The following is a 23937-nucleotide window of genomic DNA, read 5'->3' as shown; positions in this document are numbered from 1 at the left end:
GACTCCCCCATGTGTGGCACACTAGACCACAGGCTGAGGAAGCCATATCAAAGGACGAGGTCACTGAGAGAACGCGGGAGCTGAAATTCACATCCCTCTACCAAATTCATTTGCAACTCTTCTTGTCTTAGAGCAGTGCTGGCATTGTGATTTGCTGTGACTAAATTCAATTCGATTTTAGGCTATAATTATAGGAATAAGAATGAATTGAAAGTCACAATGTTGTGGGATTTTGTGCTGTAGTCACATACATAGAGTTCCTTTGAAATGATCCAGATTTATTTCGACTTATTGTTCAGATAAGCTCTTATCCCATCAGGGGATCGGATAACACTGTATCACCAAATAACAGAAAGATTTACAGATTGGATCATGCTTCTTGCATTAAAAATTCCTCAAGAGTTACACGGTAATTGTAACAGCATTGCACACAGCACGTTCATATTTGCTATTAATAATTTAAGTTTCAAAAGACAAAGGTTACATTTCTTCACCCCCTTGTTGTTAGTATTCATCTGGCAGGAATTCTAGTGATGAGACCTCCTACAGTGAGCTCTGAGGTCCTGGCACTTCACAGGACCACCGTATGACCAGTCCTTCATGCAGACTTGCTCACACCCCTTCAGACCCTTTGGTTTCCCTCACTGAGCTGCCATCCTGAATCGGAATCACAGAGCTTCAGCTGGATTGAGCTCTGGGGATCGGGATGGGCAGGCGAGAGTGTCTGTTCTGTGTGTGATTAACCTTTCTTTTTCAATCTGGATGTGAGCTCTGGATCGCTGTCATGCTGGAATCTCCAGTTTTGGCCACACAAGAGTACTCCTGGCAGAAGAGCCAGGTGTCAGGCCAGTATGTCCAGGTCTGTGTTGGAGTCCATTTCCCCTGTCTTGTCTAGGGCTCCAGGACTCCCAGAACATAAGAGTGGTCAAGAGTGTTTTCTCTTACACCAGCTTCGTCTAGTTTTACACCAGACATAACGCAGATGAGCCAAAAAGCTCAAGTTTCATTTCATCTGACCACGAGACATTTGTTTCAATCGTCATTCAAATGGTCTTTTTGTCATTCACTTCTTTCTTCCAGCCCAGCTGTGAATACTACATTCATGCTGGCAGCTTCACACGGTAGTTTTCGACACTATGTATCCTGAAGAAGCCAGTGTGCATTGGGTATCCAGGTGTTACCTTTGTCCCAAACCTCTTCACAGCCCATGGTGGCAAGATACACTTGTGTCCTCTTCCACACAGGGTGACCACTATACCAGTAGCCTTAAATGTCTAATACTGGACACCACAGTGGAAAGGGGTTAATGCAGCTGTTTGTGGATTCTGTTATAGCCATCCCCCAACATCTGGAAGCCCATGATCATCTGTCTGCAGTGAAGAGCTCTCTGGCTTTAACCATCATGAGGCTGCAGCTGCTGAATGTTTTTGCGTCTTACCTCCTTTTGTACCCCAGGGAAGCAGGAAGCCTTCAGAGGCGTCTATACAGTCTCGTGGGCTTCCACTGCGGTTCCAAAGAACAGAGTGTTCCTGGAGATGTGTCTTTGCTGAATTTGATTTAAAGCAATACTTTTTTTTTACTTGTGAATAAATGTGGCCATGCTGTTCTCTGGAATTCAGTTATTTAGGACAGACTTGACTTTGTGTTTTTTTATTACAGTACAACATCAATAAGTGAGGCACATTATCCAATCTATAACCCATTATGCTCTACATTATGCTCATCTCACTGTCTCTTTTAGTTATTCTTACAAGTTAACCGCATGCTAAACCAGCCCACCTCTCTGCTGATTCTTTAATTCATATAGGATTGGTAGGATTGGTCCAGGTACAGCTAACTTGAACCTGCAAAATGTCCATATATACATCTTGTTCCAGGGTCAACTTTCATGTTTATGGTTGATTTAAGAGCAGTATGAATTTTTTGCCCTTTTTTAAAACACAACACAGCCTAAAGTGTCACTGCTCAAAGTTAGCTTGCTTCTGTCACCACATACTGTGGAAAAGTGACAGTAGTGTTTCATATATATCAACAGACAGAGAGATAGATAGACATAATCATAATGACATATGTGTTACATGGGATTAACAATGACACACATAAAACACCATCCGCCCATTTTCTGTTCCACTTCAATTCCAATTCAGGGTCACAGGGGAGCCGAGGCGATCCCAGCAAGCAAAGGGTGCAGGACAGGGTACACCCTGGACAGGATAACAGTCCATTGTAGGACAGACACACACACATACGCACACCAGGGACAATTTTCCCAGAAGCCAGTTAACCTACCTGCTTGTTTTTGGACTGTAGGAGGACGAAAATATCTAAGTGTCTAAGAAACAGCCATTGATAGTCACACTTTATCTGAGTAAAGGAGATCAGGAGATCTATAGATGGCAAAAAAATAGTGTTCACTTGTATTCTGTCTTGTGCAGCTCCATGTAGAGATTGCCTAAAGCTCTGAATACGTCTCCAATGCCAAAACAAAAGCCAAAAAATGTTCCTAATTCTGACTGTCACTTTCTACAGTGAGGAGAGTATTGCAATAACATTTTATGGAGCCCAAGAAGAGTTAGATAAGGAAGGAAAAGACACATTTCTACACATCTTTCACTTTTGATCCTCACTTCAAAATGCAATAAAATTCAGATTTTTTCTGAATTAAGGTTAAAGACTGCAGGTTTCAAAATCAAACACTTCCAGTCTAGATTTATTTCTGTTAATAGGAGTGATCACAATATTTCTTATTTGAAGAAAATGTTTTAAATTCTGTTTTAGCTATAAGGAACCTCAGTAAAGGATTTAAATCTTACACCTTCATGAAACAAATTTCTATTTTTAAGCCCTTAGCTTCCTACAGGAATTCATGCCAAGATTATTATTAAAATTATTAAACTATGTAATACTTGACTACAAATAATTTAATAATTTGAATATGTGGATTAAAAGAAAGAGGTGAGCCACAAAAAGTTCATCTTGAACCCCACACCCCACACATCAGTGGACTTGAGTTTATCAGCCACCTCAACACTCAGCACAAACATTGGCCTGTTTTCAGAGCTGATTGGCAACAATTGTCAAAGGATTACAAATGAGACTGTGTCCAACTGAGCTCATTAAAGGAAAACCACGGACTGAATAATAGTTCATTATTCAGTGTTGAGTTTAGTTTCTTGAGGTTTTATTGAGCGTTCCTTTTCAATAAAACCTCACGGAAGGAAAAAACAGCAGTATGGAAGTGAAACAAGTTTTCAAAAAAACTGAATCGTCACTTACTGCTGCCAGACATTATTACTGGATTATCCAGACAGAATTAGGACAAAGCCAGAAGGAAGGTTAACACCAAATTGAAGAACGGATGCTCTTCAATTACACAGCATGAACAATTACACGGTAAGATTTTTACTACCAATTGATCAGCACTTTGCAGGAAGAAATTAAATGAATAGTTCAGGTGAAAATAGGGGGAAATAATTAAGATCTTCAGACCTGCTTGTGTTTTCAGCCACATGTCTCTAATATTTCTCCAAGGCCTAAATGCTTTTAATTCAGGTTGTAATTTTACTTGATTGCCTGACTCAATAAGCTGGCTGCCAGAGGAATCGATTCACAACTTCCTGAATCAACCATTTTTAAACATCTTATAAAGCACACATTCTGATAACCAAATAATCACCTGTGCAGTTCAACTGTTAGTAAGATGTTAGTCATCTTTCATCATCTGTATTCATCTGGTAATATTCTACAGGTCTTACAACAAGTGCTCACAGTCAAATGCCATACATAATGACGGCTGAGGGAAACACATACCTTAATCCTCTAGCAAGCTCAACAGATTGTTTTAGTGGTTACTTGGGAATGCAAATGACAAATCATCAGTTTTCTTGTCTCCGAACACTCTGGTTGGCCTGCAAGTTACTTCATTCATACAGAATGAAGGGGCTTAACTCAGCACTCGTTTTGTCCTGATGTCATGTAGAACGTGTTGTGGTTTGTATGTCCTGTGAGATTTCATGTGTGGTTTACCACTGGCTGACAGTTCTTAAATGTAATACAGTGGCCTTAAAGTTCAAAAGAAATTCACTGCACACCTGCTAGGACATGAATCTTGTAACTTAAGATCTGACAGCACTTGTCAGGCTTTTTTGTGTCTGTAAAGCCAGAATTTCTGGTGACTCCAAGGCAGCATATCCCTAACAATAGAGGTCGTTTCTATCATGTTCTTCAACTTAGACATGGTCCTTACTACTGCAGGTAAAAGCCCCATGGATTCTTCTGGAATGTAGCAATTAACACACTTAATTTAAGATTCTTTCTTGTATGCACATTCTGAAGTTTGCTATCGGATTGCTGACATGAAATTATGTTTGTCTTAGGAGAACACACCTCAATACATCACTCACTCAGGGTGCATTTTCAAATGTACAAACTTTTTTTTGTGGAACGCAAGCTTAATATTGTTAAAATACACAAGTGCATATAATCCTAATAGAACTGCAAGTCTTGTTAAGTATTAATAGTAATGGTCAGGATTAAAGACACATGAATGAAAGCTTACATACAGTACGTTGTAGTGGACTGCTTCATTTTTTTAAGGGCACCAAGTTACATAAAGTCAATGGAGCAGAGAGCTTTTGTACACAATTCTACAGTAACAACATTTCATATCACCCAGCATAATTATCATCCAGGTGGGGCTGCACACTGGTGGTGGTGAGGGGGAGTCCCCATTACCTGTAAAGCGCTTTGAGTGGAGTGTCCAGAAAAAAGCGCTATATAAATGTAAGCAATTATTAATTATTATTATTATTAATTACAGAAGTCTGTTGTTTAATATATGATTGTTTAATTTGTGTTAAATTGTTGCAGTGTTTATGAACTAATATACTTTGTAAGGTTGGGATGAAAACTCTTATTGCATAGAAATGCTGTGAAAAGACTTTTTTACCTCTGACTGTAGTATGAATCAATTAACTCAATAGTAAGACCAGTCTTTCTCAGCGCTTGTGTAGTACATCATTTTCTGAATTTGTGCTTCCCTGTAGCATCCTAATAAGGCACAAGAATGATGTATTCATGCTATATGTGAATGGTGGTTAGTTCCTGGGAGTTTTCTTGTTTGAGTAGATGCACATGAAGTGATGTAATATCTATTAAAGGGTCCTATAACTTTCCACTCTAACAGTAATGTGAACTCTGCCCCATTTTTCCAGTATTAAGTGAACTATTTTACCTTAAGATTCAAGCCCACCTGTCACTTTATTCATATTCTGGCAAAAAACAACACAAAAAATACATCGTGTCTGGGGAATTATTGACATCTGCTTGACCACATTGCTGCAGGCAGATGTTTAAAAGTTAGAGACCAGACTCTGCTTCTTTTTCTAATTCCTTTATAGTGCATTTTCAACATGCCTGGCGGGCTTGCTGAGACACCCTTGCTTTAACTCAGCCAAGAAAAAGAATTTCCTGGAAAAGCTCAATATCCCAAAAGAACTGCAGTCATTATTTTCCCTGTGCTTTTTTTTAAAGCAGCAGGCTGCTCGGTTCCTCTCGTCTTCAAAAACTGAAACAACTGCACAAATGAGCAAGTGTGGGAAGAGACACAGCAGCACTAAAGGCAGGGTGACATTCACACGGCCAGCAGGGATTGAAGAAAGTTAAGAGGAATATTTTAAAAACACTTTTTATTTACAAATAGGAAATGCTAAAAAGCATCCAGATACAGTAGTTAGTTATAGGCAAAAACATACAATCCATAATACAAATCCTTAATTTCTGAGACATTCACAGCAAAAGCCACTTACAGATGATAAGTCACCCCAGCTCCAAAGTCATGTAACAACAGTGCATTCAAGTCAATTCGTAGCCATCATCTCCTAGACCTCTGCTCCCCCTCCCAGAAAAACATTTGGCAACAGCCATCTGCCTGCCCGACCACCTCTGTCGTCCGACATGTTAATTCAACTGCAACACCTTCCTTCTAATCACACTCACCAGCCCCTGGCCCCTTTCCTTCATTAGCACAGATTAGCAAAAGTGGAGACTGGGCTGCACAATCTTTCTTCTTTAAAACAAGTGCTAAGGAAACAGTACGACAGCAACAGAGCACAAAAAAACCTGGAAAACACTCGGTACATTTTTCTTTCCCAGTGTGACCAGGCTGAAACTTCACTGCCAACAACTTATGACCTCCCTCTCATCTCACTCCTCCTGTCCAGAATTCAGCCCTGGTTGAATTCTTTACGGCAATTTACAGCATGTACTCTTTTTAAAAAAAAGGCAAGCCAGAAAAAAATAAGTCTTTGAAACACATTTACCTCTTTCAAAAATGTGTACAACGCAAGCGGCTGGAGGCACAGCCAGCTGGCCCCAGCGTTGTTTGTTGGGGGAACCCCTCATAGCCCAGGTATAAGCGCGTGGGCTTACCCCAATAACAGAACAAGTCCACACATTGGGTTTTCCAAGTGTTACAGCCCAGCGAACAGACCGGGTTTTCAGTTTTTCAAAGTCCCTTTCTCCCACAATGGGGGGAAGGTGATCTCAGTCCGGGAACCGCGTGCTTTTTTCTGCGCGCCGGCTCCGTGCACACAGTCTGTCGCCCCCAGGAGCGGGGCTCCCTACACCTTGGTGGCCAGCGACTGCACCTCGGACTTCTGGGTCTGCGTGCTGAGGGTGGACGACAGCGAGCTCATCTGGCCGTGCATGGCCTTCTTCAGGTTGAGCAGGCACAGGCACTGCGAGCGGAAGCGCAGGTCGAAGAAGGCGTAGAGGAAGGGGTTGAGGCAGCTGTTGACGTAGGCCAGGCAGGTGGTGTACGGGTGGGCGTGCAGCAGGACGCTCAGCAGGGCGCAGGTCTGGGGAAGCACCTTCAGGTAGATGAAGGCATCCAGGCTCTTCAGCACGTGGAAGGGGGTCCAGCAGAGGGCAAAGACCACCACCAGGGTGGTGATGATCTTGAGCAGCCGCTGCTTCTTCTGGTCCTCCTTGCGGAGGTTGTTGAAGTGGCGGGTGACGGTGCTGCCGATGAAGCAGTAGAACGGTGACCTCTGAGTTTTTGGACAATGTGAGTCATTCAGCACATTCAGTGATGTCTGTGGTTGGCGCTTTGAGGTCTTGCTCTCCTTAATTCCTTCTAAGAGCAGCGGGTGGCTGAATTCCTGTCCTAAAGCTGTCGGGGGTTGGTGCATACACTCACACGTTTTATGCGTTTTTGGCAAAACCTGAAATTTGCTGTGGATCCAGTCAGGCTGAATGGCTTCCTGTTTGGCTGACTTGGGACTGGAACACACTGCACTTCTCGGCTCTAGTGTCTCGAGTTTGATTCTGTCTTGACGTGCTCTCCGTGTAGCATTTACAGTTTTTTTCTCTTGGCCATGTGGAAGCTCCAGGTGATAGATAGATACTTTATTGATCCCGTGAGGGAAATTGCAGTGGAACAGCAGCTTCATGCAGTCAACACAGCATAGTGTAACGAATGATACAATAATAATACAATACATACAATACAGTCAGTACAGTCAGTGAGTGAGGTGCTCCAGTTACCTTCCGTAGTGGAATGTAGGAATGTTGTCTGAGGCTACCGGGTAACTCTAAATGGTCCGTCCTCTGCCTGAGTGAACGTGTATCCCATCCATTATCTACACATTATCTATACCACTACAGGACCACACTGCATCGTGGTCCTGTATTGGTATAAACGGTCCCGAAAATGACCATGTGGTTGTCTGGACTATCAAGATGTCTCCTGCACAGCCCCCAGTGTCAGTGCAGTTACAGTGGACCTTGGCTGCCCCCTGTTCGGCTAATGCAGTTTGCTGTTCCACCAAGACTTGCCGTTCTTGCCGCCAAGTCTTGGTGGAACATTCATTCTTGCCGTCTGCCATAAGACTGTACAACGCATCCACCTTGCGTCTTGGCAGAGGCAACATCGACAGTGACCTGTTTCTGGACTAAACGCATCTACACATCTACTGCTACATCTGTTCTCTTTCTTTTTCTTTTTCTTTTTCCCGTTTACAACCACTTTTTGTGCAATATATGCCAGGGACCTGTGCAATACATTTATATTTATATCTATAGTTACATCTATATTTATATTCATATGTGTGATACGATTTTCTGTGTACTGTTCTGTTCTAGTTTGTTCTTGTGCGTCCGGACTGTGAGTAACTCTTGTACTGTATTGTATGTATTGTACTATTATTATATATTTCGTTACACTGTGGCTGTGTTGTGTGTGTTAAGCTGCTGTTGCACTGCAATTTCCCTCACGGGATCAATAAAGTATCTATCTATCTAAGACAAGTTATTATTTTAAAAAACTCAGTATCGTTGTCGCATAATTTGAGTCAGTCATTTCTTTTCACTCTTTCAGGACCACTCACGAGTTCCTGTTTGGAGCCCTAGCTGAGCTTGTGAACAACGCAAGGTACAAATCCTCTTTCTAGCCTGCTTTCTTCCTTTCATCCTGGCTCGCTGTTTGTGTAGATGTTCAGCTTAGCGCAAGGTTCTCAAAGGGAAGGTTGGTATGTTAAGCTTAGTTAAGTTTAGTTCCGTTCATAAATCAGTTGAGGTAGTGCAGAAACTGTCATTTGTAACCACAGAATATCTATCTGCTGCCTCTTCCACTTCCCACAGAGCATATCTAATGTTGTTTTGTCTTTGCAGGGATGCGGATGCTAAAAGAATAGACATCTACACAGGTAGTTTTCACATACTGCGCTCAACCATCTGTTTCTGGTACTGTGTCTTCAAACAGTATGGTCTGTTTGTCTGACAGCTGAGTATGGCGGTTACTCTGACTTGTGATCTGAACCGAGAGGAAGGTGTTTTGGTGTTTTTATGTTTCCTCAGGCGCTGGCTGTGCTGTAGTTATTATGAGGACCGCCGCTGCTTGCAGAAAGAGCAGAGTAATGTGATGTGTTCATGAAAGAGCTCTCAGCAAAGGGAACAGCTGCAGAAGTACAGGAGCCCTGAGAGCGAAAACCGTATTTGCAGATTTTTTGTCGAAAATATTTCGAAAAAAAGTTTCTTCTATGCCTCTTTTAAGTTTGTGGCCACTTATCTTAGCAAGCAGTAGGAAGGGTTCTGACTAATAAATGGAAAGTATGTTGTCAGGACATAAGCCTCCATCTGTTTGTAATGTGGAATCGCCTGTTGCTGTCACCATCTTCTTCATGCCTCATTTCATCAGGTTAATTTAGAAATATAAAGCTCAGCGGCTCACAGTCTTGAACCTTAGCAATTTGGTAGGTTTATGTTTTTGCTGTGCATACCTTAGCAAATTAAAACTCTCACTCTCACTCTCAATGGATTTTAAATCCAATTTTGCTCTTGCCAATCGTTTTATTGTTCTGGCCAGATTGTGGGGTGCTTCTATGTTTTATTTTAAACTGACTTTGAAGTCACCTGTTGACTTTTGTTCTGTATATATTGCTCCAGTTAATCACGTTTGGAGAGATTCATCCCCGTTTCCAAATGAGGCAGAGGGTTCATAGCTCTAATTTTATGAAAATATTTAATTTGCAAGTCTTAATGCATCTATCTTACGAGTTTTCGAAAGTGGGTAACGTATTTTAAATTGCTAGGTGCTCACCTTCTGAGTAGCTGAACTGGCTAAAACAAGCAAGTTCACATAAAAGGCCAGAATCGTAGGTCATTTTCGGTACGTGTATGTCAAAAGTGGGTAAGCCTCATCCGTAAGCTCCTCATGCTGTCAGGAGTAAGTGTCTGTCTCTGTAGAGCAGGGCGGTGTTATCTCTCTGGCCCACTTTCTGTCCTCTCCTCTCCAGAGAAGAAGCCGGAGCTGCGTGGTGGGTTCATGCTGTGTTTCCTTGACGATGGGACTGGAATGGACCCCAGTGAGTACAAGCCTTGCTGTGGATTTAATCCTCTGTTTGTGTGTAAAACAGTTACCTGTCAGCATTCATAATGGATGTTAATTGTATGAAAATCTGCACATATACAAATATGTTCAAGTAAGTAGCTGCGTCAGCAAATAAACCTTTACTTGTTCCATATTCAAATATGTCATGGATATCCCAGTGACGCAGTTTTTAGTATTGATGCCTCATAGCACGTGGGTTTCCTCTGGGTGCTCCATTTTCCTCCCACAGTCCAAAGACATGCTGGTGGATTCATTGGATTCTGGGAGAATTGTCGCTTGGCATGAGTGTGTGTGAGTGTCCTGTGATGGACTGGCGACCTGTCCAGGGTGTGCCTTGTCTTGCACCCGCTGCTTGCTGGGATAGACTCCGGCTCCTCTCTGACCCTGTACTGGATAGATCGGTTAGAAAAGGGGGGGATAGGTGGAAACATGCCACATGCTCATTTCTCTTGTGAGGTTTGCCGCATTCGTTTTCGGTTGCAATGTTGTGTTTTGTCAGTTCATTGAAAGACTGAGTTGTCTTTATACATGTGACCCAGCGGTGAGTTACCGTTAAAAGAACCCGAAATTACTAGGGAGTTGTAACGGTATATACGGTGTTGTTGCCCTATTTACACCCTAAATACCCGCTATATAAATGCAATTATTGCTACTATCCATGCAGTCCTTCTCTCTGTTTGTAAATGTACCCAATTTCCCCAGCCTTTGTGATGCACAGGGTTTATTTTAGTTCAAAGGAATCCTGGGTCGTGGTTGTTTGCCTGTTGGCCACAGGGGGGCGCGTGTCTGCGGAGCAAGGGGGTGTGAGCAGAGTCGGGGAAGAGCGCAGTACACTCCCTCCACCACCACGCTGCCCTCCGCTGTCTGCGCCCTGAGCTCCGTCACTCTCCCACTCTTCTGATTCACCGCAGGCGCCGAGCCGGTCACCTTCGTCTTCTTGGGCTGCGGCTCCTCCTCCTCGCTGTTCTCTGCCTGGGGGGGGGGGCTCTCTTGCGCTGGCTCCCTGCGGGCGTTGCCTGCTTTGCTGTGCTCTGTGCGGCGGAGGGAGAAGAGGGGAGAAGGGCTCATACAAGGCTCATACCTCTTTGCTCGGGAGCCGACAGCAGCTGGCCGTCAGCGGGAACGCTCCCCCTCTGCATGAGCAGGCTCGTACTCAGCTTGTACGCCGCAGTGTGTCAGAGCCGTCACAATCACCTACAACACATACTTCTTACACACCCAAGGAGCACTCAGTAAATCTGATGTGCTTTTGCGGTTTCGATTATCCAGAGCTGTTTTTGACATATTCGGTATTTTGTATGTGACCCAGCGGTGAATAGCGGCCTGTTATGCCAAATCCACTAGATGGCGCTACCTCTTAGCTGGCGGCTCCTGTCAGGTGAGTTCAGCGTTCTGCGCATGGGCAGTAGGGACTCAGAAGCAGTGAGTTACCGTTAAAAGACCCCGAAATTACTAGGGAGTTGTAACGGTAAATACGGTGTTGTTGCCCTATTTACCCCCTAAATGAGTATAAAGGGGCACTTCATAGGATTGAGACAAGAGTAGCGAGATGGATATTAGATTTTAACGGAGTACACTGAGGCGGTAGCCAGTTTTTAGACAACTACTCGGGCTGGGGATATCTGTTTATTGATTTGTAAGTAATGGGTTTCACATGCTCCTTGTATTTTCTGTTCCTTCGTTCTTTACAGAGATTTATGTTTAGCACCGTTTGTTAAGTGTACGCAATTGTAAGTATGATACTAATTATGGTCGTAATGTAGTTCTCAGGGAGGGCTGAGAGGTGACCCGCGCAGCCTGGGAGCGGCTTATTTCTGCCCGCGCTGCGTGGTGAGTTGTTTGAACTTCAACTGTGATGTAATTTATTTATTTTTTTGTTGTTCAGTGTAGATGCGTTTCTGTAATGGTCAGATGGAATGTAAAAAACTGTAAAACTAAACATGTTTTCTTTGTTTTCCCCTCTGCGTGAAAGAACCACTGCCGTATTGTGTGTATATAAAAATATTGTTATATGTCATTTCTTTTGTTATTTTATTTTTGTTTTTTAAACTAAGAACAGATCAGACCACATACTCACCTAGAAATAAAGAACCCCAAAATTATATTGGTGTCCTGTGCTGATTATTCTTTGCCAGGCTACACAATTTTGGTACCAGGAGTGGGGTTTCTGATAGTCTGGGGGTTCTGACTCTCACAGTAAAGCGGTGGTGCATAAAATACGGTAGTGGTGAAGACAGCTGTCCAAGGAGGCTGATAACGGACGGAGAAGGCCAGGTCCAGAGGTCCAGTGGCCAGTGTGCTGGGAACCAGACGACACCAACGGCCAGTGGAGGACGTCTTCTTGTCTCTTCAGACTCATCTGCTGAACTGTGGTATTCCAAGATTGATGTTTGCACAGAGACTGTGTTTGTGAACAGTTCCCAAAATGTCAGGTGATGACAGGGATGATGGTGCAGCAGTTGATGGTCGTGTAGTTACGGAGAATGGTAATGGTGACAACCTCCATGACTTGAGGTCTCAAGTAGAAGACCTAGTTAGAAAATATGACCAAGCCATGGCCACTATTGCTGCACTGGGTCCTGAACCAAAACGTTCATATGTGTATGTACCTAGAGAACGTAATGTACAGCCTTTTAGTGGTGATATAACTAAAGATGGTTGCTCCGTTGACGAGTTTATCGAAGAAGTTGAACGAGTAATCAGAGCCAGGGAACAGACTCCTGCTGAGCAGTATGACCTTGTGTTATCATTGTTGAAGGGTCCGGCCCTAGAAGAAGTACGTTTACGTATGGGTGGTGAATCTAGACAGGTCAGTGATATATTCAGTTACCTCAGACATGCTTTCAGGGAGAAGCGCAGTGTTTCCCAACTGTTGCAAGCCTTTTATGGCTGTAAGCAAAGGGAGGGGGAAGATCTTTGCAATTACTCTCATTCTCTCTCTCGCATGCTCGGCGCTGTGTTAAAGGTATCGCCTGATGTAGTGTCGGATGAGAAGCGAGCTATCCGAGATCAGTTCATAGAGGGGGTTAGGGATTTATCTCTATCGCCCAGGACGCTGCAACACTGCTGCTGATGCCCTCTCTAGGCAGCCATTTGCAGGGGAGCCTGAACCTGACCCTGATGATGTCGAATATGATGATTGTGTGGCTATCTGTAATGTTGTCAGCAGAGGCACACCCCTGGAGCCAGATTTGGTGGCAGCCGGTATGAAATGCTGCAAAATAAGACAGATCCGTGTTTTGGAAGCGGGAGTGGATTGTGATAACTTGAACAAGTCACAGAGTAACACCCAAACTTTCCCAGGGTATACAAAGAAGGAGCTCCGTCGGTTTCAAGATGCTGATCCCTCTCTCAGTGCTTTCCGGATGTTCTGGAATAAGTAGAGAAAACCAGGGAATAAGGAGAGATCAAAGTTGCCTAAATCTACCTTGTCTTTGTTGAAACAGTGGCACCGGGTGCGAGAGCTTGATGGGCTATTGTACAGGGTGATCGAAGATCCTCATGTTGGTGAATGTTTCCAACTCCTCCTGCCTGATTGTATGAAAGATCAAATATTGGAAAGTGTACATGACCAGATGGGTCATCAAGGAATTGAACGCACTCAGAATCTGTTGAGACAGAGATGCTTTTGGGTGGGCATGTATAATGATGTGGAACAGTGGGTCAAGAAGTGTCAATGGTGTATCCTGACCAAAATGCCACAGCCAAAAATCCAGGCACCCATCAAACCATTTATAGCTACTAGGCCTTTAGAGGTTGTCGCTGTCGACTACACGGTCCTCGAGCCAGCCTCTGATGGGCGGGAGAACGTGTTGGTAGTTACTGACGTGTTTACCAAGTTTACACAGGCTTTCCCGACTCGTGATCAGAAGGCAGACACTACAGCAAAAGTCCTCCTGAAAGAATGGTTTATGAAATTTGTATGCCCTGAAAGGTTGCATCGTGACCAGGGAAAAACCTTTGAGAGTCAGGTAGTTGCAGAGCTGTGTAAACTTTACGGAGTGAAGAAAACACGCACCAGTCCTTTCCATCCTCAAGGAAACCCACACTGTGAACGGTTCAACAGGACCCTACATGACCTTTTACGCACGTTGCCTCCTGAGAAGAAGCGCCGTTGGCCAGAACATCTGCCGGAGTTAGTCTATGCCTACAATGTGACACCTCACGCTAGTACGGGATATTCGCCTTACTTCCTTCTGTACGGAGTGCATCCTCACTTACCTGTTGATGCGTTACTGGGCCAGGAGGAGGTGCTGGATAAAAGACATGATTGGCTGGTGGTCCACCAGGAACGGTTGAACGAAGCACATGCCCGAGCTAAAGAGTACGCAGAACAAAAAGCTGCGGAAAGAGTTGCACTGCAAGAAGACAAAGTGTTCTTTCCCCCAGTCAGTGTAGGTCAGCTGGTTTATCTGAGACACAGACCGTTGGGCAGAAATAAGATACAGGATGCTTGGGGACCTACTGTGTATAGGGTGGTAGAGGTGCAGGGTACGACACACACAGTGGAACCATTGGAAGGTGGTCCTATAAAGCGGGTACACAGGGTTAATTTAAGGCCATGTGTGGGCCCTGTCCCAGCCCCCAGGTGTGTTAGAAACCAGTCCCCCACAGGAACGTCTGTTAGTACCCTTTCAGAGTCTCCGCCAGAGTTTGTAGTGTTGGAGGAGGTTTCGCTTCCAAGATTAACTCGGGAGGTGTTCCCTGAGTCATTAGATGTTGCTAGTGATGAGGATCTCTGTGGTAGTGAATCAGAAGTGTTCTCTGAGCCTCTTAGGTTTGAACCTGCTCCTGAATCTACAGGTGCTGTGCAGGTTAGGACTGAGTCTGACACCGAGCCTTCTAGGGCTGAGCCTACTACCAGCTTCTCTCCTTGTGACCGTGTAGTAAATGTACCTACTCCTGTTCCACGCAGAAGTCGTAGGGCCAATGCTGGGGTGCACACTAATCCTTTTCATGAACCCAAGTCTGTCTGTAATGCGATCTCCTTAACTCCAGAAGTCTTTTCCCAGATGATGGCAAACTTAAGTGCTGTCCTTTTTAGGGAGGCAGTCAAGGGGGTGAAGGGTTGATAGGCACCGGGACGTTGACTATGCAGCAGGGAAGCCTGGCAAAGAATAATCAGCACAGGACACCAATATAATTTTGGGGTTCTTTATTTCTAGGTGAGTATGTGGTCTGATCTGTGCTCCTTGGGTGTGTAAGAAGTATGTGTTGTAGGTGATTGTGACGGCTCTGACACACTGCGGCGTACAAGCTGAGTACGAGCCTGCTCATGCAGAGGGGGAGCGTTCCCGCTGACGGCCAGCTGCTGTCGGCTCCCGAGCAAAGAGGTATGAGCCTTGAATGAGCCCTTCTCCCCTCTTCTCCCTCCGCCGCACAGAGCACAGCAAAGCAGGCAACGCCCGCAGGGAGCCAGCGCAAGAGAGCCCCCCCCCCCAGGCAGAGAACAGCGAGGAGGAGGAGGAGGAGGAGCCGCAGCCCAAGAAGACGAAGGTGACCGGCTCGGCACCTGCGGTGAAGCAGAAGAGTGGGAGAGTGACGGAGCTCAGGGCGCAGACAGCGGAGGGCAGCGTGGTGGTGGAGGGAGTGTACTGCGCTCTTCCCCGACTCTGCTCACACCCCCTTGCTCCGCAGACACGCGCCCCCCTGTGGCCAACAGGCAAACAACCACGACCCAGGATTCCTTTGAACTAAAATAAACCCTGTGCATCACAAAGGCTGGGGAAATTGGGTACATTTACAAACAGAGAGAAGGACTGCATGGATAGTAGCAATAATTGCATTTATATAGCGATTTACATGTTTCCAGGAAACCCACTTTATCACCCACTGAAGTGCTGCACCTTCTTGGGTGATGCCTCTCGCCCTTTTTCAACACTATGCGGCAGATCAGGTAGAGATATGAGAACTCCCTTCTGTGGCATTAAGGGGGTGTTTTAAGACTAAAGACTAAATTAAGAACACAAGATGACAGACTTTGGGCAAAGGAGCCCAGTCGTTGTTTGGTTTTAACTGGACTTTTGCTTAGTTTTCACCTGTGTCTTTTGAGGTGTGTTTCACTGTTCATTCTGATGGATTTATGGAAATGGTTGAAAGCCAGAGTGAAATTTAGCTAGGACATCACGGGTAGCATCCCTGCTTTTAAGCACAGTGCCTCTGCATCTTTAATGACCAGCTCGTCGGGATGTCTGCTTAATATCTCATCTGAACGATGGACTTTCCTGCAGCGCGGTGTGCTTAACCAATGGAAATGTTAAAGGCGTCGCAGTTGGACCTTGAATAATGATAATATTATATCAACGTGGGGAAGGTGAGGGCCTGAGGTTTCTGCACATCCCTAAGCTCCCCTGTCTGTTCTGGTGGCGGGTGTTGTACTGGACTGCCCCTTCTCCGGAGTCACGTGCGATGTGCTGTCCTTGAATCTGCAGAGCGCTGGGAAGCAGATGCCTGGCTCCAGACGGAGGACACTCCCTCCTGCTGAGAGCACGGAGGAGGAGGAGGAGGAGGAAGAAGAGAAAAGGCCAAGCTCTGGCAAAAACAGGCTGGCGGCTGCAATTGCGCCCCAGGTGTTCAGAGCAGCGGCCGAGCCAAGCGCTCGGAGAGCCCAGAGCAGTGTGGTGGTGGAGGTACGCTGATCCCCCGACGGGGCGCGGTTCCGAAAAGCCCTCTAGGCGGTAGCCTCCTTCCCCCAGCACAGACAGGCGGCGGTGTCTGGTCTCAGTCGCTGCAGCAGAGCCTGGCGTGTGGCTCGTCCTGCAGCCCTCTCTCTGGCAGGCAAGGCCCGCAATTCTGCAGTTCTGTGGGTCTCAAGCTGACGTCATGCGATACTGGAAACGTGGACGCGCTATCGCAGTTTTTTAGCCAAGATTGGCAATGATGTCGGTAGCTAAAACATTTCTGTTACAGCTTGGTGCACCTGACACTTTCCGTGTCTAGAGGTGATGACATTTTATAGCTTTGCTTCGCAAATTTTCCTTTGTGATGATGACTCCTTATGATGAACCACTGCCTTTTGCCAAAATGATGTACTATACAGCAGTAAAAAAAACATAAAGCCAGAAAGAAAAGATCTAGTTGGCTGTGGCAATTGTTTTGGGGAGCAAAACATCCCAAATACTACACATCCGGCACTACACATGCATCCGGCGCCCTGATAAATTATCTAGATATGATAAAGGTTCTTGGTATTCATACATCTGAGTATCCAGATTGTGGTGTATTTAGATAAAGAATTTGATGAATTCTTTGTGCTGGTGAGAGAACGCCAGCTTTCGCTTTCTCTAGCACGCGGTGTCCTATCCGAGCTCTGAGCTCTTGGTTATTTAATTGAACCTGAAGTTTAAACTAATTGAAGCTTTTGATGCATTTCTGTTCTTGAACGTCGGAAGATGGTAAGAACAAAAACAAAAGTAACTTGAAACCTGTACCCATTTGGAGTGCATTTAAAGGCATTTTTTAGCCCTCCTCTCCTCGTAGTCGACAGGATCTGATGAACCAAATTATTACCTTCACTTAGGGTTCAGTTAAGCAGCTGGAGAGCTCATCTGGAGTGGAAACCTGGAGGCTCTGGGGCTACGGTGGGGAAAGATTTGCTCTGGCGTTTGAGACATCAGCTAGTGGTTTCATTTCCAGAGCCAGACCCTGCTGTGCTTAATGCCAGGCTTGTCTCTTGTGTTGGCAGATCACGGACAGCAATGAAGAGGAAGAAGAAGCAGGAGTGGATCTCAAGGCAGCAAAGAAAGGTGAGCAGCTCTAGAGAGCTGTAGGAATCCACAGGAGGAATGTTAAGACACTGCAGCCCAGCCAGTGGGAGAGCCTGGCCAGAGTGACTCAGACCAGTAAACCTTTGCTTTAACTGAACATTAGATAGTGTAACATGTTCTTGTACAGCATACTTTTAAATAGATTTAAAAGCCATGAATGGCAATGGAGCAGGTAAAGGGTGGGCAAATTGCTCATGGTGGGTCTTGTTTGTGTTTCAGATGCTTTAACAATTTTTTTTAATACTCGTACGTTTTAAAAAGTAAATTCTAAAATAATGCTAACCATGTAAAAAAATAATCTGTAAGATGCATACATAATAAAACAAGGTAAAAATAAATACTACATAGATTTAAAATTCAGGAATACCAATGGAGCCCTAATGACAATAATAAACTTTATTTTATATCACTCCCTTACAATTGGCTTGTCAAAGCGCTTTACAGAAAAACAATGAGAGGAAAAGCAGAATTACACAAGCTACAATGAGGGATTAGAATACAGCAAAGGGGCACACAGAGCCTAGTTAAATAAAAGCCCTTCTACATCAGTTGCTTACACGGGTGTTAGTTGCGTGTTGTATATGTATTTTTTGTCATAGCATATTTTGAGAAAAAAATGAAAAAAAAACATTCATGATTAAGCAGACATTTGGCAATAACAGACACCTCTTCTCATTTATTAGCCCACTGAGCTGAGGGTGTACTGTAATATAAGAATTCTGCCTCCACTGCGGCATCCTCGTTTGGACCGTGCGTGATTGTGCTCGCAGAGGTGAAGGGCGCGAGTCATTGCAGGGTCGCTCTTTCAGGCCGCCTACAGTGTCCCCTTTGTCTGCTGATAGAGGCTTACTAGTGGAAGTGAAGGTGAACAAGGAGTGGTTCACCGGCCGCGTCTCGTCTGTGCAAGCTGGCAAGCAGGGCGTTCTCTGGAAAGTGAAGTTTGACTACGTGCCCACTGCCATCACCCCTCGTAGCAGGTGGTAAGTATCCTTTTCCCTTCGGGAAGGCTTTCCCGAGTTCCTTACAATATGGTTGGAGTAAACCAGCAGGTAGACGGATAACGGTGTCGGATTGCCATCTCCGATTTCAGGGATTTCTTCAAGGTTTTTCTGCAGAGCACTGGTTCACAGTAGGGGAAATGGTAAAAAATGACCTGTTCCGAGGTTAACCCTGAAATATTTGAACCCTGCTGCGGAACGTTTTGGAGGCCACGCACACAAAGCAATGCATTGTCACTTCACACAAATAGAAGCAGCAGGCAATGGTGTGGAGTTTATTCTCATGGCACACTTTCTTTGACCTTTTTGCACATTTGGGCAAGAGCTTCTTTGAATAATTGAATTCTTTCCATTTCTATAAAATAGTCATGCTGGTTACATTAATCAAGGTCTTTTTGACAAGGGTAATGTAAGCAACACAGTGCTTTCTGTAATATGTCCATAACAATTACTAATCCAGTTGGAAAGGTTTTAGAATAACCTGATATTCTAGTTTTCTGTGGTGTACAGATGAGCTGTACGTGAAAAGTGATTTAAACATGCTGCCATGTTGAGGCTAGATATGCAACCACGATCCTGAGGATAGGCAACGCTGATCTAGCTGATCCTGCTCGCCAGGCGTTGATCGGCAACCCTGAGCCTGCTCACTAGGAATTGTCTAAGGCAAGGTGCAATTGGTGGACAGACAATTTTCAATAAAACGGAACGTGTCTTGGCGGCAGCAACAGCACAACTGTCTTGAATGTACTTGAGCTGCCTGCCTTCCAAAGCGGGGTATGAAATAGCCAAAGAAAAGAAGTGGTTACCAGTCCTCCAGAGCCCAGGGATGTTGTCCGTGATGCTGCTGCCCTTCTCACGGTCTTGCTGGCAGGGTGCTGAAGGGCAGTGATGATGTGCGGCTGATGCGTCCTCCAACGCCCGAGTCCCAGAGTCCCAACACCTTGGAGGACATGGAGAAGGAGGAAGGAGCCCCCACCCGAATGGAGCCCGACACCACCCAGCCCACGGCCAGCCGGGAAGTCATCGAGAGCCTGGTTGTGAGGATGAGGTAGGCCAGGGGCTGAGTAACAGGCTGCGGAGAGGGTATCCGACCGATCCTGGGGCTTCCGGACCTCTGTGGCATCCTCCCCTTTTCTAACCACTTTATCATCAGGGTCACAGGGCAGCTGGGGCCTATTTTGGCAGGCAGCAGGCAAAAGGTAGGGTACAGTCTGGACCCAGTCCATCGCAGGACACACACAGACACACACTCACACCAGGGCCAGTTGACCTACCAGTATGTCTCTGGACTGCGGGAGGAAAACCATGCAAACACTGGGAGAACATACAAACTCCACGCAGACAGCACTGTAGGAATTAAACCGGGGCAGCAATGCTAATGATAACCACGGAACAAGTAAAGGTTTATTCCATTCTTTACTTGTTCCATTGCAGCCTAAGCATGCTGTTGTAGCACCCTACTTGAAAGAATGATAACCATGCTGCCCCTTCAGCGGTTTTTTATTCCTTTTATCCCCATCCGATTTGGAAGTGCCAGTAGTAATTTCTGCACTGTGCAGGACCCATGAGGAAGGACACGCTTGTTCCTCTGACGCGCTCGTCCCTCGAGCGGGCCACCTTGTGGCACGAGGCACAGGGCCTTAAGGGAGAGGGCTAGTGCACATTGCCTCCCTGACTAACATCACCGCCGGCTTGCAGCTTCCCATCGCTGGAGGCGCTGATCCGCGGAGAGATTCTTCTCCGCCTCACCACGACGCCTGAATCGTCTGCACTCGGAGCATCTCTCTGTACCGGTTCAGCTGTGCAGGAGTGTCTGGCTCCCGTATATATAGAGATGTACAGGGCGATTGCAAAGTTAGTTCGCCTCTTCAAACACAGTTACCCTGCAGACTGTTCTGTGAAGCCTTGGTATTTCATACACCTACAAATGAGACCACTGGGGACTCGTGTTCTCAGGTAATCCACATTTTTTCAATGGACTAGTGAAAAGTGCTCTGATTATTCCAAGTTCGGAGAACCAAGTGTTTATGTACTTTTCCTTCAGTCTTCTCCATAGCATATTAATATCTTTCCTGTACTTTAAAGATTCTTATGGTTGCAGACACAATTCTGTAACATATTTCCCTTTGCCTTAATCCTTCCAGGATGTTGCTACGGTACTTTTTCCCTCCGGATTTCCAGATCCCTAAGGATGATGTCAACACCATGACTGCAGAGGAGCTGGTGGCTTTCCCAATGGTAGGGAGCACTCTGGGATTGAGCAGAGAGCCTGCTGACACGAGGCTGCCGTTAGATAACCATTCATCAACAGGGCATGGGGGGACGTCCAGGGTTCACCAGGGAACACTGGAAGACAGCATTGTTGGTTATATAATTGACTAGCGGTTATTACACCTTCTTACATATTCTAAATATGAAAACTCTAGAAAGTTGAATTTAACACATAAATATTTGTGTTTGTGAGGAAATTGTAAGCATAAGTTAGATATTATATCTTAATACGCGACGGTCTCGGGTGGGGCAGCTGGGCTGACGCCTGCGCCGTGCCCTGCCTCCACAGAAGGAGTATTTCCAGCAGTACGAGCTGGGGCTGCAGACGCTGTGCAATTCCTACCAGAGCCACGCAGACGCGCGGGCCCGGGCCGTGGTGGAGAAGAGCAACAGCGCCGAAGCCAGGCTCCGCGAGACGGAGGAGAAGCTGCAGAAACTGCGCACCAACATCGTGGCTCTGCTGCAGAAAGTGCAGGAGGTGAGAGCAGCGCTGCAGCCAGGGCTGGGCTCCCACGCGCTGTTCACTCGCTGCCTGGACACGGGACAGCTCGTAAGAATTATCAGGCCACTGCTGGGAAAGTGGCACCCACTGTATCCAAGGTTTAGACCTATTCAGTTGGCGTGAAGCACCTTGGATATATCTTTCAGGCTGTCCAGCTGAATTACCTTGCTGGGGCAAATGCTACTGCTTTTAAAGTAAATAATAGTTTTATTTTCTTTGTTCATCGAATGTTGTTAGCAAGCACACGTTTCTGAAATCCCTAAAGGGTATTTTCTCCCTTTACGAGACGCACCAGACTGTACTCTTGACTGTCAGATCCGATACTTTTGTTTGGAAGTGACTCTTTTCACTTCACATTACGAATTCAAATGTAGATTTTCAGCAGTTCCGCTATAATTTTTGGCTGCATTGTGCCGAATAGCAGGCACCACAGCTTTGGCTTAATTTAATCCTCTACCTTGCGGGACATCGATATCAACACGGATGATGAGCTGGACGCCTACATTGAAGATCTGCTTACTAAGGGAGATTAAGAGACGCCTACTTCTTACGTCAGCCAAAGGGACTGATCACAGACAGCATAGCTGGCTTGGGCCCGTTCACCCTGTTCCACTTCCTGGAGTCGTCTGTTCTTCTCTTACATTGTTCTGCATTCCTAGAGACCAAGGCGTTTGTGGGCAGTGGCACTGGAGGGTCCAGGAGAAGGGGGCATCGCAGTGGTGGGTCAGTGGCTGGTTGCAGCAGCACTTTGGAAGCAAAGGAGCAGAAAGACTGCTTTTTTTTTTGCAGAAGCTCTCTCCTGCAGGGAACAGGGCTGGCACCACCCTCCCTGTGTGGGCAGTGCTCACCAACCCACCCCGAGCCTGAAAGCGAATCTGCTTTCGCTAATCTGTGGCTAAGCGGGGATGGAGGAATAACGCTAAATGGCATTAATTGTACCAAGGTAACAAAAACTACACTGCATTCAACTTTTAAGGACAGCCAATTGAAAGGGCAGAGGAGGCTGGAGGATGCTGTTTGGTTGTGGACCAAAGTAGCCTACGGAGATTGAGCTGAGCTGGGAGAACCGTCTTCTGCTTCCAAAGAAACTAAGATACCTTGCCTGGATGGCTGTGGTGTTCTCCTGGACCCAGGGAAAATGTGACTTTTACAGCTGAGCTCCAGTCTGTTAACATATTTCTGTTGGACGACTGTTTATGAAAAGCGCATCACCTTCCCCACGGTTTTTAAATTCCTAATTTTTAGTTATCACAGTTCAAAATTTCTACATTTTACCTAAAATAACGTAAGCTTTCTTTGGACTGTTTGTTGTTGTCTGTGACAACTTCACGTCAGGTCTTGCTCAGACTAAAGCTAAACCAGTAATGACCATTGTCAGAAAGTCACTATCGCACTCCCATTGTTGCATCTGCTGTTAAAAAAACAGATTTTCAAAGTAAGGTAAGACTGCTTTGTATATACCACAGGGTTTTTAAATAGCCATACAAAAACAGAGCAGGTAATAACTGCGAACTAATCATTCTGGATTTTTTCCAACTGTAGCTGATTTCAAGGATGTTAGCCATCATAGTCTACTGTGATGATGTGCATAAGATAACAGGGTTTCTTTGAGGCTGTCGTCTTGTGAAATACCATCTGTACTCTGATTTTTATTCTTGATGCAGTCACCTGTTCTCCAAATTAAATCCAAACTTTTAACTAAATGCAGGGTGCAATTTCCCGCTGGTTTTTTGACTGCTGTTTTCCGTTTGTCAGAAGCTTTTACTCCTCACTGCGGAAAGCAGCCTTCGATCTAGATGGGGAAATGTCTGTGAACAGGTGGATTGAAGTCTGGGTTTAATACAGGAAACTTCTACACAGTTTTGTGCTATAAATCCACTTGCAGATGAAAGGATCATTGTTAGTTTCCCAGCTTTAAATTATAGTTTTTCTAGCTACGTTTGAGCCCAGCAGGATCAGATTTTGCTCTTTTGGGGTCTGTTAAAGGCACAAGAAATAGTGCCACAATTGTTCCCTTAACAAGATTAGAGCATGTATATGAATAGGTCAGGAAATAATACTATCTGTAAAGTGTAAACTGTATAACTAGTGTTAACAGTCCATCTTTGTTGTTGCCTGTTCTCAGTTTTGATTACAGCCTGTTAACCGTTGTAATCCAGCCTGATTGACCCATATACGTTTCTTGGGTTCTGTGATTTGCAGCCTGAACAGTCTGCCTGCTGGGATCTGTTAACTGTCCATGTTCATGTTGAGAGGACAGTTCAACACCTTCAAAAGAAATACAGTTTATCAACCAAAAGTGTGGGCTACCTCCACAGGGATGCCCTCAAGCCAAAGTGTTTACTGGATTATCAGTATAATGTTTTTATTTCAGTCCAATCTGATTAATACACCAAATTCCAACTCATGGTTGTGTTCAACACATTGAAGGAGGATCATTTCAATTTCAGATTACCCAGAAACAGGCTAATGTGCGTACAGTTCAGTATACAATTTTTTCTGATCCTCTGC

General features: G+C 45.2%; 2 protein-coding genes across 12 annotated transcripts; one reads left to right on the top strand and one right to left on the bottom strand.

Moving 5' to 3' along the window:
- Positions 1-6620: 6620 nt before the first annotated feature.
- On the bottom strand, positions 6621-7190 carry LOC148810817 (apelin receptor A-like). The gene has a single exon (XM_088908847.1). The coding sequence runs from the start codon at positions 7188-7190 to the stop codon at positions 6621-6623; it is 570 nt and encodes a 189-aa protein (XP_088764973.1).
- A 2608-nt stretch (positions 7191-9798) lies between these two features.
- Positions 9799-23129, top strand: LOC148810816 (ATPase MORC2A-like). 11 transcript variants are annotated; one of them, XM_088908856.1, is made up of 7 exons: positions 11279-12261; positions 15110-15222; positions 16321-16518; positions 17574-17634; positions 18498-19701; positions 20798-20891; positions 21214-23129. In XM_088908856.1, the coding sequence occupies exons 5-7, from the start codon at positions 19556-19558 to the stop codon at positions 21547-21549; spliced, it is 576 nt and encodes a 191-aa protein (XP_088764982.1). In that variant the 5' UTR covers positions 11279-12261; positions 15110-15222; positions 16321-16518; positions 17574-17634; positions 18498-19555; the 3' UTR covers positions 21550-23129. The 11 variants fall into 11 exon arrangements, with proteins under 11 accessions (XP_088764985.1, XP_088764982.1, XP_088764980.1 ...); XM_088908854.1 differs by having other exon boundaries at positions 14934-15222; XM_088908853.1 differs by having other exon boundaries at positions 11279-15222; positions 18498-18635; positions 19525-19701.
- The last annotated feature ends 808 nt before the right edge of the window (positions 23130-23937 follow it).

Source organism: Atractosteus spatula (genome assembly GCF_055471065.1).
Source record: "Atractosteus spatula isolate fAtrSpa1 chromosome 17 unlocalized genomic scaffold, fAtrSpa1.hap1 SUPER_17_unloc_4, whole genome shotgun sequence".
In the NCBI taxonomy this organism is placed as follows: domain Eukaryota; kingdom Metazoa; phylum Chordata; class Actinopteri; order Semionotiformes; family Lepisosteidae; genus Atractosteus; species Atractosteus spatula.
Note: the sequence above shows the minus strand (reverse complement) of the source record. Positions and strands in the feature narration are given on the sequence as shown.

Excerpts from the sequence above, each read along its gene's own strand:
- LOC148810817 (XM_088908847.1), bottom strand. The coding sequence starts at position 7,190 with ATGCACCAACCCCCGACAGCTTTAGGACAGGAATTCAGCCACCCGCTG.
- LOC148810816 (XM_088908859.1), top strand. The coding sequence starts at position 19,556 with ATGCGTCCTCCAACGCCCGAGTCCCAGAGTCCCAACACCTTGGAGGAC. Across the intron at positions 19,702-20,797 it reads AGCCTGGTTGTGAGGATGAG|GATGTTGCTACGGTACTTTT; the intron begins GTAGGCCAGGGG and ends TAATCCTTCCAG. Across the intron at positions 20,892-21,213 it reads AGCTGGTGGCTTTCCCAATG|AAGGAGTATTTCCAGCAGTA; the intron begins GTAGGGAGCACT and ends CTGCCTCCACAG.